This window comes from Gymnodraco acuticeps, unplaced genomic scaffold, assembly GCF_902827175.1.
Source record: "Gymnodraco acuticeps unplaced genomic scaffold, fGymAcu1.1, whole genome shotgun sequence".
Classification (NCBI taxonomy): domain Eukaryota; kingdom Metazoa; phylum Chordata; class Actinopteri; order Perciformes; family Bathydraconidae; genus Gymnodraco; species Gymnodraco acuticeps.
The window spans coordinates 45,445-67,456 of NW_022991649.1; the positions used below are offsets into that span (position 1 = coordinate 45,445).

Here is a 22,012-nt window from a genome sequence, read left to right on the forward strand (position 1 = left end):
TGAGCCGTAACTTGGCGCGTCTGGTGGAATAGCACCCATTGACTAGAACGCGGCCGTAACGCAGCCGTAACGCGCCGCAGACGGACCCGGTGGAATCTAGTGGTAAAGCACAAAATAAAAAGGAGTGGAGTCGACTAACGTGTCGTCATCGTCTGACCGCAGCTCCAGAGCATCTTCATCCATTTCCACATCAGAGTCTTCCTCCTCCTCCTCTTCCTCTGAATCTAACAGAAAACACAGTTCAGTGGACACAGGTGTACATTTACTTACAGTGGGGCAAAAAAGTATTTAGTCAGCCACCAATTGTGCAAGTTCTCCCATTTAAAAAGATGAGAGGCCTGTAATTTTCTCCTAGGTACACCTCAACTATGAGAGACAGAATGAGAAAAAAAAAAAATCCAGAAAATCACATTGTCTGATTTTTCAAGAATTTATTTGCAAATTATGGAGGAAAATAAGTATTTGGTCAATAACAAAAGTTCATCTCAATACTTTGTTATATACCCTTTGTTGGCAATGACAGAGGTCAAACGTGTTCTGTCTTCACAAGGTTTTCACACACTGTTGCTGGTATTTTGGCCCATTCCTCCATGCAGATCTCCTCCAGAGCAGTGATGTTTTGGGGCTGTCGCTGGGCAACACGGACTTTCAACTCTCTCCAAAGATTTTCTATGGGGTTGAGATCTGGAGACTGGCTAGGCCACTCCAGGACCTTGAAATGCTTCTTACGAAGCCACTCCTTCGTTGCCCGGGCGGTGTGTTTGGGATCATTGTCATGCTGAAAGACCCAGCCACGTTTCATCTTCAATGCCCTTGCTGATGGAAGGAGGTTGTCACTCAAAATCTCACGATACATGGCCCCATTCATTCTTTCCTTTACACGGATCAGTGGTCCTGGTCCCTTTGCAGAAAAACAGCCCCAAAGCATGATGTTTCCACCCCCATGTTTCACAGTAGGTGTTCTTTGGATGCAACTCAGCATTCTTTCTCCTCCAAACACGTCTAGTTGAGTTTTTACCAAAAAGTTCTATTTTGGTTTCATCTGACCATATGACATTCTCCCAATTCTCTTCTGGATCATCTAAATGCTCTCTAGCAAACTTCAGACGGGCCTGGAGTCTGGACATGTACTGGCTTAAGCAGGGGGACACATCTGGCACTGCAGGATTTGAGTCCCTGGCGGCGTAGTGTGTTACTGATGGTAGCCTTTGTTACTTTGGTCCCAGCTCTCTGCAGGTCATTGACTAGGTCCCCCCGTGTGGTTCTGGGATCTTTGCTCACCGTTCTTGTGATCATTTTGACCCCACGGGGTGAGATCTTGCGTGGAGCCCCAGATCGAGGGAGATTATCAGTGGTCTTGTATGTCTTCCATCTTCTAATAATTGCTCCCACAGTTGATTTCTTCACACCAAGCTGCTTACCTATTGCAGATTCAGTCTTCCCAGCCTGGTGCACGTCTACAATTTTGTTTCTGGTGTCCTTTGACAGCTCTTTGGTCTTGGCCATAGTGGAGTTTGGAGTGTGACTGTTTGAGGTTGTGGACAGGTGTCTTTTATACTGATAACGAGTTCAAACAGGTGCCATTAATACAGTTAACGAGTGGAGGACAGAGGAGGCTCTTAAAGAAGAAGTTACAGGTCTGTGAGAGCCAGACATCTTGTTTGTTTGTAGGTGACCAAATACTTATTTTACCGAGGAATTTACCAATTAATTCATTAAAAATCCTACAATGTGATTTCCTGGATTCTTTCCCCCCATTCTGTCTCTCATAGTTGAAGTGTACCTAGGATGAAGATTACAGGCCTCTCTCATCTTTTTAAGTGGGAGAACTTGCACAATTGGTGGCTGACTAAATACTTTTTTGCCCCACTGTATAAGTTATATTGTGAGATACTTGTAGTTTACTTGAGTATTTCCATGTTATTACATTGCATTTAGCTGACGCTTTTGTCCAAAGCGACTTACAATAAGTACATTCGACCAGGAAGACACAACCTTGAAGAAAATGTGTTGCTACTGTGTACTTTTCCTCCCCTACATGTATGTACCTTTAGTTACTTCACAGATGTGGATGAATGATTTGAAATCTAATCAAGTGTTGAATCAGACTTTAGTTCCACCTGGAGTAAATCCACCAGCTACCCTGCAGAATACAAAGTCATTCAAACTAGCTGCACCTTCACCAGCTTTGAGAACACTTTCATGATCAACCATTATAAAACACATCATATATATTATTCTGAAATGGACCAATCTGCACAACGAATACTTTTACTGTCGCTACTTTCACTATATTTTGATGAGAATACTTTTCTACTTTCACTTGAGGAACATTTTGAATGTGACTTTTACTGTAACAGAGTATTCCTACACTCTGGTACTTCTACTTTTAGCACCAAATAAATATCTGTTTAGCAATATTATCAATCTAAATGTTTCGTTTACAAGATACAATTTGCTCTCACTGTCAGGGTGCGTGGAAAAGGTAGGACCCAAAAGCAGTATTAACAAAAAGCGAGCTTTAATTTACAAAAAAAAGCCGATGACAAAACAAGACAAGAGACAAAGTTAGCATTACCAAAAAACAGGGGAGCACGAGTAAATAATCCAGGACCAAAACTTCGAGGACAAACATGGAGCGTGACATGAAGGGAACGACAAACAATGAACCAACACTGAACACAGGAAGAGACGAGACTAAATACAGGGAGGGGTAATCACAAGACGAGAAACAGCCGGGCAGGGGAGGAGAAACACAAGGGCACACACACTCAGACAACTAGACACACCAGGGAAACTAACGACAGGAGGAAAAACACAGGGAGAGGACCAGACAATAACCCAGGAGGAAAACATGACAGGGAGAACAGAACAGCAAAATAAACCCAAACCTAGACATAAAAACGTGACATAACATGAATATCGTGACACTCACAGCATATGGTGAACAACATCATCCACTGGGAGAGACTTTTGAATAACACATTGCTCGACAAAATACCTCAATCTTCTGATAGTCATGTACTGGAGTATTTATTGATGTTATGAGGAATTATCACTATAGTTATATGTGCACTGTACGCACATCCAGAACAAGCCAATGGAAAGGATCATTGTGATTTATCTTGTCACCACTAATGCAGGTCAATGTGATGTCTGACCTGCAGTTTCAGGTAGAGTAGAGTTGATAGTGGATGATGAGAGTTGTGCCTGAGAGAGGGCGATCAGCAGGGTGGAGGGGGGGACAGCGACCCAATGTCTGCGACCTGCTGCCTCTTCACCTGGGGGGGCATACACTAAGTATATCAGTTCCTTTGTGACCTCCTGCACATCAACAAACCCCCCCCCCACACTCTCAGGTCTTCTGCTTGTCTTTTTATCTGCAAACTAAATCTACCTACGGGAACAAATAAAGAACCTGAACCTTCCATTCTCCTCACTGCACCACCTACACTCCACCTTTCTGTTTGACCCACACAGTCTCACACAAAAACGTGTAACAGCTCCGTTTGTCCACCGGGCAAAACGTAGTATATTCACAAATAACCCTCTCAAGACTAGTGTTAATTTCGTTGACTAAAACTATGACGAAATATGTTCGTCAACGACCTTTTTTTCCATGACGAAAACGAGACGATGACGAGACGGCACCGACGGCAGTAAACAATAACTGCAACGAAATCATCATACAATATCGTTGACGAAAAGTGACGAGACGAAAATGTAGTTTACTAAATAAAAACTATGCCAAAATCTCTCTTTACTTTCGTTGATGAAAAATGAGGAGACGAAATATTATCAAAGAAAACGTTACATCTCTGATCGTCAGTTTTTCTCCCAGCAGTTCCATTTCCGGTGCTGCGGCTGGGCAGCAGCTGTGTGTGTCTGTGCTGCAGCTGGGCAGCAGCTGTGTGTGTCCGTGCTGCGGCTGGGCAGCAGCTGTGTGTGTCTGTGCTGCGGCTGGGCAGCAGCTGTGAGTCTGTGCTGCGGCTGGGCAGCAGCTGTGAGTCTGTGCTGCGGCTGGGCAGCAGCTGTGTGTCCGTGCTGCGGCTGGGCAGCAGCTGTGTGTGTCCGTGCTGCGGCTGGGCAGCAGCTGTGAGTCTGTGCTGCGGCTGGACAGCAGCTGTGTGTCCGTGCTGCGGCTGGGCAGCAGCTGTGTGTCCGTGCTGCGGCTGGGCAGCAGCTGTGTATCTGTGCTGCGCGCGGCGGTACATTTGAATTACACCGGGCAGCTGCACACTGTGAACTGTCAGGAAGACTCGGGTCTAACTCATGGTCTAACTAACCTTATTCAAAATAAAATAAAATGGCAACAACAGGGCTTGGGAGCAGTGGTCGCATTCGCGTTAACCGAATACCCCCCGTCAGCGCGAGTGAGTGATCAATTGTGTACTCGTTGACTAAAATAATTAGTTTTCTTTGACTAAAATAAGACTAAAATGCTCAGACTTTTAGTCGACTAAAACTTGACTAAATAAAAACAGGATGAAGGTGACTAAATATGACTAAAACTAAAAAGGAAATGTAACAAAGGACTAAAACTAAATAAAAAAATAGCTGACGAAATTAACACTACTCAAGACGTGACATGGATACAATATTTTGTAAAAAAAAACATGGAGCTCAAATAATCTTGGTAATATCTATCAAACTATGGATCCTACTCATCCACTGGACGTAGAGTCTGAAAGTACAATATACACTTCTCGCTAGAAATGTAATCAAAAAGCATTTTAACGCCAAACTCTCCTACAATTTAGGATTTTCCACTAAAAATAAATCGGGTGTCCGCCATGTGTTTTTTTCTCGCGCTGGGAAAGTGTGCGATCACGTGACACGGACACTGCTCATTAGAAATGAATAGGAACACATATTGTATCCATGTCACGTCTTGAGAGGGTTATTTGTGAATATGCTACGTTTTGCCCTGTGGACCGACGTAGCTATTTCACATTTTTTTTGTGAGACTGGGTTTAACCAGCAGGGGTCCAGAGCCTTCAGCCGCTCTACAAGAAAAAGAAAAACTGACTTACTAACTAACCAACTAAGTAACTAACTAATTAACTAACTAACTAACTGCCTCACTAACTGACTGACTAAAAACAAACGTACTTACTAACTGAACATCTGAAATAATTAACCATCTAACTAAGTAACCGACTGATTGATTGTAACTTACCAATTAACTAACTAACAAACAAACAAACCTACTAACTTACCTAACAACTGACTGACTAAATGACTGATTAACAAACATCCTAACCTACTACCTAACTAACTATCTCAGTGTAACTAACCAATAACTCACTAACTAACTCACTAACCAATAACTCACTAATTAACTCACTAACTAACTCACTAACCAATAACTCACTAATTAACTCACTAACTAACTCACTAACCAATAACTCACTAATTAACTCACTAACTAATTGACTAACAGACAAACCTACTAACTGACGTACAAAAAAACAGCTAACTGACTAATTTACTAAATAACTAACTATCTATCTACCTAACTGACTGGCTAACTTACTAAATAACTAATAACTGAGTTTAACTAAGTAACTAACTAACTGACTTACTGACTAACTATCGGACGATCTAACTAACTTACTAACTAACTAATTAATTAACAAACGAACAGACTGACTAACAAATAAACCTACCAACGTTCCTGCTAACTACATGTCTAACTAAGCAAATAACTCAGTAACAACTAACTGACTTACTCACAAACTAACCTAATGACTAACCCACTAACTGACTTACTAACTAACTGAGTGTATACCAATTAACTGAGTAACTGACTGACTAACTCACTAACTAACCTACATACGAACTAACTAACTAGTATACCATTATATACAGCTGTATTACAGGTGTACTGCACCTGGTTCCTCGATGACAGCCGTGCTGTGGTTGGAGTTCACCTCCATGTTGGCGAGGGCGTCCAGTAGAGTCTGAGGAGTCCTCTGGCTCCACCCCCTCCTCCCCTCTGACCAATCCCTGAGCTTCAGCTCCTCCCCCTCCTGGAAGCTCAGAGTCCGGTTCAGAGGGTCCACTTCCTGTTCAGAGTTCAGGAACAGAAGGAGAGAGAGAAAAGAGGAGAGGTCTCTTACCAAAACCCCATGAAGAGCGGCAGCCGTTTAAGCAAATTATTGTAGTGGCCAAACGGCGGTACTACAACTTCCGTTTGAGTCCGTGACGTCTATAGAGTGGTGCAGTGATGAGTCCTCAAACCCGGAAGTTAGCATGTCACCACTTCCTGTTCCCCTGTCTCAGAGCCAATGGGATCTCTCCATAGGGTTTAGGAAGATATCTGAACTAAGGTCTGTGTTTGAGACTCATTGAAGACACGGATCACGTTTTGTTCCACATTAAATCCATCAGCAGAGACCCCACTGGTGATTTCTAAAGAGTTGACGTGTCTGAGAAACGATGGTTGTTACCAAGTGGCTGAATAGGACTACAGAAGTCGTGGACGTTGTACGTCATTACGCCGAACACGTGAACACTCCTCTGAGTTAGTTTCTGTTCTGCTTGAGAGCAAGTCCCTGCCTCCTGCAAAGTGTTCAAACAAACGCTTCAACTCGTTCCATCTAGAATCTGTGTGTTTGAATCTGGATCTGAAGTCGGCGTGACGTTGAAGTCGTGCTGCTGGACGTTAGCATTTAGCTTCTGGACATTAGATTTATGATTAGAACATTATGAAAGTAGACATGTGGAGATTATCCTGAACAAAACATTTATCAAACAGGTTCGTTTTCCACAGACCTTATTTTTTACAATATTCCTAAACCCTCTGGAGAAACCCGGTTGCTTTCTGTCGAGGGAACCAGCCGCTTCCTTCAGGGTCGACCTACACAAACACGTCCTCCCTGCTCCGCTCTATGGGCACGAAAATACTTTTTCCCATTGACTCACATTGGGAAAGAAACGCCTGTAAATCAGCGGATCATTTTGAACTAAATAAACGACCCAGCTCGAACAGGGAATGAACGAGGTCCCGCCTCCAACGCTGGATCCAGTTCTCTCTGCACATCCTTACCTCCTCCTGCTGCTGCTTTTCTCTTCCATCCCCCTCTTCCTCCTCTGCTTCCTCTTCTTCATCATCCAACCGTATTTCAAACATGATTCCTTTCTGTAGAAATTACACACAAACAAACACTCATCATCTGGTCAGGGGTTACTCATTTCTTTCGGTGAGGAGGAACATTCAGATTCACACTTTTGCTGTTGTTTAGAGAGGTTTTCGTGGGTTTGCTGGGCCTCCATAGAACAGCGCAAGTAGTGTAAACAAATATCGTTTCAAGGCTGTTGAAGATAAAGAAGCCTGTACATTAACTCCAACAGACACCTCCATCCTCACTGTGCTGTAAATCCATTCGGTCCTCCACTGAGAGCAGGACTATGCAGTCTGGCTGCTTCACTCAATGTTTTACAAACTTCCATGACTTTGAATGGAAAGCTAAAACCAGAGCTGGTCGTTTGTGTTATTTTACGTGAAGTATTCAAATGTTTTCAATCTGGAAAGTATGAAACTCTCCTGAGCTGAATGTTTAGTTGACCTCCTCTCTGAGTTTCCTCAGAGCTGCCTCCATGTCCTGCAGCCGAGACATAAGAGGAAATGCTGTCAGAGACTAATACGCTAGGTATTGTTGTTAGTTTGTTCTGACTTACATATTATAATGGCATGTTTGATTTCTGGAGAGAAGCTCCACGATTCATGTCACTGAGAACCCTCAGTGTTCAGACTGACGGGGAGAAGCCTGCAAAGTTAGTTCAGGAAGTCAACTCGAGCCGACTTGATACATTTACATGTGACGCGCCTCGTCCCTCTTACAGCCAACAAAACACATGACCCTTGACCTGATGCTCTATTTGAGCTGCCAGGTCTGCTGCCTCTGCTTCGCTGCTGCTGCCTCTGCTGCCTCTGCTTCGCTGCCGCCGCCGCCGCCGCTGCCGCTGCCGCCGCCTGTTTCACTGGGGTATTAATATGAGGTGACACAGGCCAACACCCCCTTTGTTTTTCATCACTGGATGAGATTGAGATTGGTTGATTGTCAGAGGGAGGAGGCGCGTCACGTGTAAATGTATCCTTGAGTTGACTTCCTGAACTAGCTCGCAGGCTTCGCCCCATTTCTCTGAGTTGTAAAATTGTTGAAAACATTTGTAATAATGGAAGCACACAACTCGAGCAGATAAATACCATTATTGACGAAAGTGCGGTACTACACTAGGGTCATACGCTTTAAGGTATATATGCCTAAACTGAACTGTTTATCCTCATTACGTGTCTTTTTGTATCGCCCAACGCCTCCTTGTCTCCTTTAAAGCTGCATGGCGCTGCATCACATTCATATGGCACCTTTCAAGGCTCTCAAGGTCGCCGTACAAGATACAAAAACAAAGACAATATAATCAAAAACAACAGAGGACGTGTCATGAGTAGCGATCATATTATTGATGTGTTGATAAAGTGTGTTGTCAGTGTTTACCTGAGCAGGTGCAGCTGGCCCTCTGGGTTTCTCCAGCACAAAGGTTCCTTGTTTGAGGAGTGGCTGAGGCTGACGCAGTGAAACATGATGAAATGTTTTATTCTGTATTATGGTTCAAAATGAAGTTACAGAGCAAAGTTGGGGGGTCTTACTCTTTTCAACTTCCTGAATGCTACACATGACCTTCAACCTTCTACACATGACCTTCAACCTTCTACACATGACCTTCAACACATGACCTTCAACATTCTACACATGACCTTCTACACATGACCTTCAACCTTCTACACATGACCTTCAACCTTCTACACATGACTTTCAACCTTCTACACATGACCTTCAACATTCTACACATGACCTTCTACACATGACCTTCAACCTTCTACACATGACCTTCAACCTTCTACACATGACCTTCAACCTTCGACACATGACCTTCTACACATGACCTTCAACCTTCTACACATGACCTTCAACATTCTACACATTACCTTCTACACATGACCTTCAACATTCTACACATGACCTTCTACACATGACCTTCAACCTTCTACACATGACCTTCAACCTTCGACACATGACCTTCAACCTTCTACACATGACCTTCAACCTTCTACACATGACCTTCTACACATGACCTTCAACCTTCTACACATGACCTTCTACACATGACCTTCTACAAATGACCTTCAACCTTCTACACATGACCTTCTACACATGACCTTCAACACATGACCTTCTACCTTCTACACATGACCTTCAACCTTCTACATATGACCTTCAACCTTCGACACATGACCTTCTACACATGACCTTCTACCTTCTACACATGACCTTCAACATTCTACACATGACCTTCAACATTCTACACATGACCTTCTACACATGACCTTCAACCTTCTACACATGACCTTCAACCTTCGACACATGACCTTCAACCTTCTACACATGACCTTCAACCTTCTACACATGACCTTCAACCTTCTACACATGACCTTCTACACATGACCTTCTACAAATGACCTTCAACCTTCTACACATGACCTTCTACATATGACCTTCAGCCTTCTACACATGACCTTCAACCTTCAACACATGACCTTCTACACATGACCTTCAACCTTCTACACATGACCTTCAACCTTCTACACATGACCTTCAACACATGGCCTTCAACCTTCTACACATGACCTTCAACCTTCAACATATGACCTTCAACCTTCAACACATGACCTTCAACCTTCTACACATGACCTTCTACCTTCTACATATGACCTTCAGCCTTCTACACATGACCTTCAACCTTCAACACATGACCTTCAACCTTCTACACATGACCTTCTACATATGACCTTCTACCTTCTACACATGACCTTCAACACATGACCTTCAACCTTCTACACATGACCTTCTACCTTCAACACATGACCTTCTACCTTCAACACATGACCTTCTACCTTCTACACATGACCTTCTACCTTCAACACATGACCTTCAACCTTCTACACATGACCTTCTACCTTCTACATATGACCTTCTACCTTCTACACATGACCTTCAACACATGACCTTCAACCTTCTACACATGACCTTCTACCTTCAACACATGACCTTCTACCTTCAACACATGACCTTCTACCTTCTACACATGACCTACCTTCAACACATGACCTTCAACCTTCAACACATGACCTTCAACCTTCTACACATGACCTTCTACCTTCAACACATGACCTTCAACCTTCTACACATGACCTTCAACACATGACCTTCAACCTTCAACACATGACCTTCAACCTTCTACACATGACCTTCAACCTTCTACACATGACCTTCTACACATGACCTTCAACACATGACCTTCAACCTTCTACACATGACCTTCTACCTTCAACACATGACCTTCAACCTTCTACACATGACCTTCAACCTTCTACACATGACCTTCTACACATGACCTTCAACCTTCTACACATGACCTTCAACCTTCTACACATGACCTTCTACACATGACCTTCAACGTTCAACACATGACCTTCAACACATGACCTTCAACCTTCTACACATGACCTTCAACGTTCAACACATGACCTTCAACCTTCAACACATGACCTTCTACACATGACCTTCAACCTTCAACACATGACCTTCTACCTTCTACACATGACCTTCAACCTTCAACACATGACCTTCTACCTTCTACACATGACCTTCAACCTTCAACACATGACCTTCCACACATGACCTTCAATGTTCAACACATGACCTTCAACACATGACCTTCAACCTTCTACACATGACCTTCTACACATAACCTTCTACACATGACCTTCTTCATATGACCTTCAACCTTCTACACATGACCTTCTACATATGACCTTCAACCTTCAACACATGACCTTCTACCTTCTACACATGACCTTCAACCTTCTACACATGACCTTCAACCTTCTACATATGACCTTCAACACATGACCTTCAACCTTCAACACATGACCTTCTACATATGACCTTCAACCTTCAACATATGACCTTCAACACATGACCTTCAACCTGAGCCTGAAGTGGAAACACGTTGTTTTTATTCCATTTGATTTTATTAAAGTGTTTGTACCTGAACTTCAGCTCTCAGCTTCATCTGTCTCATCTCCTGGTGATACTGCTGCCTGATGACATCCAGCTGACGCAGGTACTCCTACACACACACACACACACACACACACACACACACACTCACACACACACACACACACACACACACACACACACACACACACACACACCACACACACACACACACACACACACACACACACACACACACACACACACACACACACACACACACACTCATTGTTAATCAGTCATTTAGTCATTCCAGCCCAAAAGCAGAGCTGCTTCTCTCTTTTTAAACTGCAGTCTCTAATATCTAGTGAAATACTTTTGTCAACGAGGAGAAGAAGATGTTAGAAATGTTTTGAAACTACACTTTGAAATTGCACGGTTTCTGTTTATTGAAGTCGATGCAGCTCGTATAGAGTGGAGCAGGTCACCACTTCCTGTCCCCTCGTCTCAGAGCCAATGGGATCTCTCCATAGGGTTTAGGAAACTATCTGAACTAAGGTCTGTGGTTGAGACACATTGAAGAGACGCAGTGTTTCCCCTACCATTGTCTTGGAGGGGCGCTGCGCCCCGCCGACGGCGCCCCGCCGACGGAGCCCCACGCCCCCCCCCGATTCAAGGTGTTTAAAAAAAAGTATTTTATATATCTATAGCACCAAATAGCAACTAATCTATATCTACTGTCACTTTTCACATCGAACATGTGCTCTTTTATTAAATAAACTAAACGCTTCCATTTGAAGTTGTGAGTTCAGTGTTTTTGACCCTAAGAAACACTGATGCAATAATCAATAACAATAATCCACAGCTCCTCTCTGCTCCAGAGGATTTAAAAAGATATATCCCATAACCCCCCCCCCCCCCCCCCCCCGCTCAGGCAGCACCCCCCCAAAGCAGTAAACCTAGGGCAGTGACCACCAACTGGCGGCCCGCGGGCCACATCCGGCCCGACAGACATTCTCATTCGACGGGGGTGACTGTGGCGTTGGCGGAGCGGTTAGTGCGTTCGCCCCCCACTCATTGTTTTTTTAACAACGTCTTGTGAGTAAGGTGCAGTACCGGAGTCCAACAGAGAGGCAGCAGCTGCGGGAGAGTAGACTGCGTACTGCGAAACCTTGGGACAGAGAAGCTTGGTGACAGACAGATGTGTTTACAGTTCACATGAACACACCTGCTTCCTGTCCTCAGGGGCATGTTGGAGTCCCAGGTGTTTCACTTCCTGTTGCGGACCCCCGGGCTTCCTGTGGCGCTCCGCTGTACACGGACGCAGCCCCTGCAGGTCAGAGGGGTCAGAGATCACCGCTGCACCGGATTGAGTTTTAAATGATTTTATTTATACTTTTTATTGATCTGCTTATTTCAGCAAAAAGATGCACTCTTCAGAATATAAACTCATATTTCTACATAAGCAAATCACGGCTGATCTGATCTGCACAATGAATACTTTTACTGTCGCTACTTTCACTATATTTTGATGAGAATACTTTTACTTCAACATTTTGAATGCAGGACTTTTACTGTAACAGAGTATTCCTGGTACTTCTACTTTTACTCAAGTACAAGACCTGAGTACTTCTACTTGTAATCAAGAACAAGACCTGAGTACTTCTACTTTTACTCAAGTACAAGACCTGAGTACTTCTACTTTTAATCAAGAACAAGATCTGAGTACTTCTACTTTTACTCAAGAACAAGACCTGAGTACTTCTACTTTTACTCAAGTACAAGACCTGAGTACTTCTACTTTTAATCAAGAACAAGACCTGAGTATTTCTACTTTTACTCAAGAACAAGACCTGAGTACTTCTACTTTTACTCAAGTACAAGACCTGAGTACTTCTACTTTTACTCAAGAACAAGACCTGAGTACTTCTACTTTTACTCAAGTACAAGACCTGAGTACTTCTACTTTTAATCAAGAACAAGACCTGAGTACTTCTACTTTTACTCAAGAACAAGACCTGAGTACTTCTACTTTTACTCAAGTACAAGATCTGAGTACTTCTACTTTTACTCAAGAACAAGATCTGAGTACTTCTACTTTTACTCAAGTACAAGATCTGAGTACTTCTACTTTTACTCAAGAACAAGACCTGAGTATTTCTACTTTTACTCAAGAACAAGACCTGAGTATTTCTACTTTTACTCAAGAACAAGACCTGAGTACTTCTACTTTTACTCAAGTACAAGACCTGAGTACTTCTACTTTTAATCAAGAACAAGACCTGAGTATTTCTACTTTTACTCAAGAACAAGACCTGAGTACTTCTACTTTTAATCAAGAACAAGACCTGAGTACTTCTACTTTTACTCAAGAACTGAGTACTTCTACTTTTACTCAAGAACAAGATCTGAGTACTTCTACTTTTACTCAAGTACAAGACCTGAGTACTTCTACTTTTACTCAAGTACAAGACCTGAGTACTTCTACTTTTACTCAAGTACAAGACCTGAGTACTTCTACTTTTACTCAAGTACAAGATCTGAGTACTTCTACTTTTACTCAAGAACAAGATCTCAGTACTTCTACTTTTAATCAAGTACAAGATCTGAATACTTCTACTTTTACTCAAGAACAAGACCTGAGTACTTCTACTTTTACTCAAGTACAAGATCTGAGTACTTCTACTTTTACTCAAGAACAAGATCTGAGTACTTCTACTTTTACTCAAGTACAAGATCTGAGTACTTCTACTTTTACTCAAGAACAAGATCTGAGTACTTCTACTTTCACTCAAGAACAAGACCTGAGTACTTCTACTTTTACTCAAGTACAAGACCTGAGTACTTCTACTTTTACTCAAGTACAAGATCTGAGTACTTCTACTTTTACTCAAGAACAAGATCTGAGTACTTCTACTTTTAATCAAGTAGAAGATCTGAATACTTCTACTTTTTCTCAAGAACAAGATCTGAGTACTTCTACTTTTACTCAAGTACATCATACTTCTCATCTTTGATGTAAATCCTACATGAATACGACAGCTTGCTCTTGAAAGCACTCTAGTGCAGAGTTCTATCATCTTCTGATATCTAACAGGAAGTTCTCCTGAACGATACAGTCCCTTTGATATGACACCTTTCTGCAGTGCTCCATTTATTCTTGAACAGTGTTGTGTTTTCTGAAACCAGCTGAGTGGCAGTGCGGTCTGACCATAGAGTCTGACCTGGAGGGACCTGAGTGAGCAGCTAGCATAGAACCAGCTGAGTGGCAGTGCGGTCTGACCATAGGGTCTGACCTGGAGGGACCTGAGTGAGCAGCTAGCATAGAACCAGCTGAGTGGCAGTGCGGTCTGACCATAGGGTCTGACCTAGAGGGACCTGAGTGAGCAGCTAGCATAGAACCAGCTGAGTGGCAGTGCGGTCTGACCATAGGGTCTGACCTAGAGGGACCTGAGTGAGCAGCTAGCATAGAACCAGCTGAGTGGCAGTGGCGGTCTGACCATAGAGTCTGACCTGGAGGGACCTGAGTGAGCAGCTAGCATAGAACCAGCTGAGTGGCAGTGCGGTCTGACCATAGGGTCTGACCTGGAGGGACCTGAGTGAGCAGCTAGCATAGAACCAGCTGAGTGGCAGTGCGGTCTGACCATAGAGTCTGACCTGGAGGGACCTGAGTGAGCAGCTAGCATAGAACCAGCTGAGTGGCAGTGCGGTCTGACCATAGAGTCTGACCTGGAGGGACCTGAGTGAGCAGGTAGCATAGAACCAGCTGAGTGGCAGTGCGGTCTGACCATAGAGTCTGACCTGGAGGGACCTGAGTGAGCAGCTAGCATAGAACCAGCTGAGTGGCAGTGCGGTCTGACCATAGGGTCTGACCTGGAGGGACCTGAGTGAGCAGCTAGCATAGAACCAGCTGAGTGGCAGTGCGGTCTGACCATAGAGTCTGACCTAGAGGGACCTGAGTGAGCAGCTAGCATAGAACCAGCTGAGTGGCAGTGCGGTCTGACCATAGAGTCTGACCTAGAGGGACCTGAGTGAGCAGCTAGCATAGAACCAGCTGAGTGGCAGTGCGGTCTGACCATAGAGTCTGACCTGGAGGGACCTGAGTGAGCAGGTAGCATAGAACCAGCTGAGTGGCAGTGCGGTCTGACCATAGGGTCTGACCTGGAGGGACCTGAGTGAGCAGCTAGCATAGAACCAGCTGAGTGGCAGTGCGGTCTGACCATAGAGTCTGACCTGGAGGACCTGAGTGAGCAGCTAGCATAGAACCAGCTGAGTGGCAGTGCGGTCTGACCATAGAGTCTGACCTGGAGGGAACCTGAGTGAGCAGGTAGCATAGAACCAGCTGAGTGGCAGTGCGGTCTGACCATAGAGTCTGACCTGGAGGGACCTGAGTGAGTAGCTAGCATAGAACCAGCTGAGTGACAGTGCGGTCTGACCATAGAGTCTGACCTAGAGGGACCTGAGTGAGCAGCTAGCATAGAACCAGCTGAGTGGCAGTGCGGTCTGACCATAGGGTCTGACCTAGAGGGACCTGAGTGAGCAGCTAGCATAGAACCAGCTGAGTGGCAGTGCGGTCTGACCATTAGAGTCTGACCTGGAGGGACCTGAGTGAGCAGGTAGCATAGAACCAGCTGAGTGGCAGTGCGGTCTGACCATAGAGTCTGACCTGGAGGGACCTGAGTGAGTAGCTAGCATAGAACCAGCTGAGTGACAGTGCGGTCTGACCATAGAGTCTGACCTAGAGGGACCTGAGTGAGTAGCTAGCATAGAACCAGCTGAGTGGCAGTGCGGTCTGACCATAGAGTCTGACCTAGAGGGACCTGAGTGAGCAGCTAGCATAGAACCAGCTGAGTGGCAGTGCGGTCTGACCATAGAGTCTGACCTGGAGGGACCTGAGTGAGCAGCTAGCATAGAACCAGCTGAGTGGCAGTGCGGTCTGACCATAGAGTCTGACCTGGAGGGACCTGAGTGAGCAGCTAGCATAGAACCAGCTGAGTGACAGTGCGGTCTGACCATAGAGTCTGACCTGGAGGGACCTGAGTGAGCAGCTAGCATAGAACCAGCTGAGTTGCAGTGCGGTCTGACCATAGAGTCTGACCTGGAGGGACCTGAGTGAGCAGCTAGCATAGAACCAGCTGAGTGGCAGTGCGGTCTGACCATAGAGTCTGACCTGGAGGGACCTGAGTGAGCAGCTAGCATAGAACCAGCTGAGTGACAGTGCGGTCTGACCATAGAGTCTGACCTGGAGGGACCTGAGTGAGCAGCTAGCATAGAACCAGCTGAGTTGCAGTGCGGTCTGACCATAGAGTCTGACCTGGAGGGACCTGAGTGAGCAGCTAGCATAGAACCAGCTGAGTGGCAGTGCGGTCTGACCATAGAGTCTGACCTGGAGGGACCTGAGTGAGCAGCTAGCATAGAACCAGCTGAGTGGCAGTGCGGTCTGACCATAGAGTCTTGACCCTGGAGGGACCTGAGTGAGCAGCTAGCATAGAAACCAGCTGAGTGGCAGTGCGGTCTGACCATAGGGTCTGACCTGGAGGGACCTGAGCTGAGCAGCTAGCATAGAACCAGCTGAGTGGCAAGTGCGGTCTGACCATAGAGTCTGACCTGGAGGGACCTGAGTGAGCAGCTAGCATAGAACCAGCTGAGTGGCAGTGCGGTCTGGCCATAGAGTCGGACCTGGAGGGACCTGAGTGAGCAGCTAGCATAGAACCAGCTGAGTGGCAGTGCGGTCTGGCCATAGAGTCGGACCTGGAGGGACCTGAGTGAGCAGCTAGCATAGAACCAGCTGAGTGGCAGTGCGGTCTGACCATAGAGTCTGACCTGGAGGGACCTGATAGTGAGCAGCTAGCACCTTTCATTGAATGAGAAAGGAATCAGAAACATGAATATGAGCTCTGAGCTTCTCTCACCAGCTGTTTCTCCGCTCGCAGCTTGTACTGGTTGGCGTCGTGTCGCCGCTGCAGGTATTCATGACGAGCTGCAGCCACACTGACACACACCACCACACACACACACACAACACACACACACACACACACACCACACCACACACAGGCACACACACACACACACAAATAATAATGTGTTTAGAGAGAATAATCATATTTTTAAACACTTTTTACTACAAATGTATTATATTTTAATTGCAACGCCGCTATTGGTCTCCTTTGTGACTTCTGAAACATAAGTGACATCACAATGGGACACTTTGCAGTGCAGATTGATCTGAACATAGAGAATAATCATATCACTAAACCCTGATATGAGATTATGGACTAGACAAATGTGATGAACCTCAGCAACCACGCAACAGAAGAGAGGGAGATCTCACCTATTTCTCTATCAGACGCCCAGGGGCGGCGGGTGCTGTAGGCTAGGGCAGGATAAGCCTTCCCAAATATTTGTGTGTAACTGCATACTGGTCAAATAAAAATATAATGTCTTTGACATTAGTGCTGCTATGCAGCCACCTGTGCCCTGTACCACGAAGCCAGTTCAACAGACCCTGGATGTTTGAGTTATCTTAACTATCCCTAACAAACGAGATCTCGCTAAACGGGTCCTACGGCGCTGGTTATCAACTCGGTAAATCAAGCCAGGGTTTCTCTCTCCAGCTGAGAACGCGTTCACGTGAAAGGGTGGGGTTAGCTACATTTGACCAATCACAAACAGCGACAAGTGTACTGACAACGCCAGCGTCATACTCATTAATGAAAAGTATAACTAATATTAGACAAATATGAACTTTAAACATCCATGATGACTTAAATCATATAATCCAGGATACAAGCCACATAGTTGCACCTGCAAGGAGAATACAGAACAAACTCGTTAAAAAATAAACTACCGAGTGTTTGAAAGCGTACAACAGTGTTATGATACTGCCCCATCTAAAACACGAGGGGATCTGACTTTATTACATTTGAGTTGAGTGTTTCGTCAACTTAATGTGTTGCTTAAAATAATACGTCTGCATACAGTATATGTGACAATGTAACTAAGTGTTGCACGGCCAGATACGGCTCGAGAAGCTGACTCAGATAAGGAAATATTGTGATATCGATGTGAGATCGATGATCTGATTGATGATGTGATGTCAGTGTGATATGAATGATAAGTGCGACACGTCGGCGTCTTCTCTGCATACGGCAGTTTAAACTGCATTTCCTTTATCCTGTAATATGACTTGATAGATTTAAACTCCGCACACTGAGCTCTGATCGGTCAGCAGGCGGTGCTTTCACTGAGTTGATCTCTTTTCTATAGAAAAGCGGCAGCGTAAGATGAAAACAAAGTTATTTAGCCTTCCCAAACCTGAGCCTCACGCGCCGCCTATGCAGACGCGCGTGTGTGTGGTGGTGTGTGTGGTGTGTGTGTGTGTGTGTGTGTGTGTGTGTGTGTGATGAGAGCAACACGTTCTCACTCCCATCCCGTCACATATTGACGGACGGTCAGGGCCCCTCCCCGTCGCTATGTGACGTACAGGGTACCCCTTGCCCGTCAGGCTTCTAAGGGCAGGGCGTCCCATAGACCTTCATTGCGGACAGCGGACCCCTTGACCGTCAGGCTTCTACGGGCAGGGCGTCCCATAGACCTTCATAGACCACGTGAATCAACAACAATGGCAGACCTTCGTGTTATTCTCGGTGGAAAAGGCCTATTTTAAGGTTCATTTGGCCAATTAAAATGCGTTTTAGGTCTATGGGACGCCCTGCCCATAGAAGCCTGACGGGCAAGGGGTACCCTGTACGTCATATAGCGACGGGGAGGGGCCCTGACCGTCCGTCAATATGTGACGGGATGGGAGTCTGAGAACGGTGTTGGAGAGAGAGTCTATAAAGGTAACACACACACACACACACACACACACACACACCACACACACACATATAATAATGTGTTTCTGAAAGCTCATCACAAGTCATGATCAGAGTTGGGTGTAACGCGTTACAAAGTTACTGTAATAATATTACTTGTCGGTAACGGAGTAGTGTAACGCGTTGCTTTTATAATCAGTAATCACACTAAACTGTAGCTAAACTAACATTGCCCCGACACGCGTTACTTCGTTACTAACAACCAGTCATAATCACACTGACAGACGAGAGGGGTTTCCGCCGCAGGTTTATATGTACGTAATCTGCGCGATTTGCGCGTCCACATCTCCACGTGCAGTGCTGGGTACACATGGCTGAGTCAGCGTAAACTCTCGAGGGGTGGAGGGTATGCCCATACTTTGAGTTGGTCCGAAGAATAGACAGGACTGTGACGGTGAGGTGAAACTGTGTCCAGGCCAGAAGCTGCTATCCACTGCTGGAAAAACACCACGTCAAACCCTATGGTCAAACCTCAACAAGCACCTGCAAAGAACACATGCTGAGGTGAAGCTAATAGCTAAGGACCCCCGGACCCAGAGGGAGGATGTTGTGAGTGTGCCGCCGCCGACTCCGAAGCAGCAACAATTAGAATGTGGAGGAGCGCTAACCAAATCAGAGATGGACAGGCTTGTAGCATCCTTCATAGTAGAGGACATGTTGCCCATGTGCACAGTGGACTCACCACCGCTCAGAGATACACTGCGCAACATACAGATAGCAGGAGACAGAGGACAGCCACGGTCAGACAGGAGAACATTCAGGATCTGGATCAGTCTGTGACAACTGAACCAAAGAGAACATTTGAAACTTCAGCAGTCTGCGTGGTCTGCCTGTAGGGAGGGGCGGGCCTGAGAGTAACGAGTGACTCTATGTAGAGAGTGACGAGTGACTTTATGTAGAGAGTGACGGGTTACTTTATGTAGAGAGTGACGGGTTACTTTATGTAGAGAGTGACGGGTGACTTTATGCAGAGAGTGACGAGTGACTTTATGCAGAGAGTGACGAGTGACTTTATGTAGAGAGTGACGGGTGACTTTATGTAGAGAGTGACGAGTGACTTTATGTAGAGAGTGAACGAGTGACTTTATGTAGAGAGTGACGGGTACTTATGTAGAGAGTGGACGGTGACTTTATGCAGAGAGTGACGAGTGACTTTATGCAGAGAGTGACGAGTGACTTTATGTAGAGAGTGACGGGTGACTTTATGTAGAGAGTGACGAGTGACTTTATGTAGAGAGTGACGAGTGACTCTATGTAGAGAGTGACGAGTGACTTTATGTAGAGAGTGACGAGTTACTTTATGTAGAGAGTGACGAGTTACTTTATGTAGAGAGTGGACGGGTTACTCTATGTAGAGAGTAACGAGTGACTTTATGTAGAGAGTGACGAGTACTTTATGTAGAGAGTGACGAGTTACTTTATGTAGAGAGTGACGGGTGACTCTATGTAGAGAGTAACGAGTGACTTTATGTAGAGAGTGACGAGTTACTTTATGTAGAGAGTGACGCGTGACTTTATGTAGAGAGTGACGGGTGACTTTATGTAGAGAGTGACGGGTGACTTTATGTAGAGAGTAACGGGTGACTTTATGCAGAGAGTAACGGGTGACTTTATGTAGAGAGTGACGAGTGACTTTATGTAGAGAGTAACGGGTGACTTTATGCAGAGAGTAACGGGTGACTTTATGTAGAGAGTGACGAGTGACTTTATGTAGAGAGTAACGGTGACTATGTAGAGAGTGACGGGTGACTTTATGTAGAGAGTAACGGGTGACTTTATGCAGAGAGTAACGGGTGACTTTATGTAGAGAGTGACGAGTGACTTTATGTAGAGAGTGACGGGTGACTTTATGCAGAGAGTGACGAGTGACTTTATGCAGAGAGTGACGGGTGACTTTATGTAGAGAGTGACGAGTGACTTTATGCAGAGAGTAACGGGTGACTTTATGTAGAGAGTAACGGGTGACTTTATGCAGAGAGTAACGGGTGACTTTATGTAGAGAGTGACGAGTGACTTTATGCAGGATGTACGGGTGACTTTTATGTAGAGAGTGAGACGAGTGACTTTATGTAGAGAGTGACGGGTGACTTTATGTAGAGAGTGACGGTGACTTTATGTTAGAGAGTAACGAGTGACTTTATGTAGAGAGTGACGGGTGACTTTATGTAGAGAGTGAACGAGTGACTTTATGTAGAGAGTAACGGGTGACTTTTATGTAGAGAGTGAGGACGAGTGACTTTATGTAGAGAGTGACGAGTGACTATGTATGTAGAGAGTGACGGGTGACTTTATGTAGAGAGTGACGAGTTACTTTATGTAGAGAGTGACGGGTTACTCTATGTAGAGAGTAACGAGTGACTTTATGTAGAGAGTGACGGGTGACTTTATGTAGAGAGTGACGAGTTACTTTATGTAGAGAGTGACGAGTTACTTTATGTAGAGAGTGACGGGTGACTCTATGTAGAGAGTAACGAGTGACTTTATGTAGAGAGTGACGAGTTACTTTATGTAGAGAGTGACGCGTGACTTTATGTAGAGAGTAACGGGTGACTTTATTAATGTAGAGAGTGACGGGTGACTTATGTAGAGAGTAACGGGTGACTTTATGCAGAGAGTAACGGGTGACTTTATGTAGAGAGTGACGAGTGACTTTATGTAGAGAGTAACGGGTGACTTTATGCAGAGAGTAACGGGTGACTTTATGTAGAGAGTGACGAGTGACTTTATGTAGAGAGTAACGGGTGACTTATGTAGAGAGTGACGGGTGACTTTATGTAGAGAGTAACGGGTGACTTTATGCAGAGAGTAACGGGTGACTTATGTAGAGTGACGAGTGACTTTATGTAGAGAGTGACGGGTGACTTTATGCAGAGAGTAGAGAGTGACGAGTGACTTTATGCAGAGAGTGACGGGTGACTTTATGTAGAGAGTGACGAGTGACTTTATGCAGAGAGTAACGGGTGACTTTATGTAGAGAGTAACGGGTGACTTTATGCAGAGAGTAACGGGTGACTTTATGTAGAGAGTGACGAGTGACTTTATGCAGAGAGTAACGGGTGACTTTAT

The 22,012-nt window shown here is 45.0% G+C and overlaps 1 protein-coding gene across 1 annotated transcript in view; it reads right to left on the reverse strand.

Moving 5' to 3' along the window:
* LOC117534361 (serine/threonine-protein kinase Nek5-like) overlaps positions 1–17,057 on the reverse strand; it is a gene marked incomplete at its 5' end in the record, with an annotated part of 22,479 nt that extends 5,422 nt beyond the window's left edge. The window contains 8 exon segments of the mRNA XM_034198537.1: positions 140–224; positions 3,162–3,281; positions 5,894–6,068; positions 7,052–7,144; positions 8,502–8,570; positions 11,116–11,196; positions 12,295–12,396; positions 16,979–17,057. Coding sequence (XP_034054428.1) covers positions 140–224; positions 3,162–3,281; positions 5,894–6,068; positions 7,052–7,144; positions 8,502–8,570; positions 11,116–11,148 — 575 coding nt within the window.
* Positions 17,058–22,012: the final 4,955 nt, after the last annotated feature.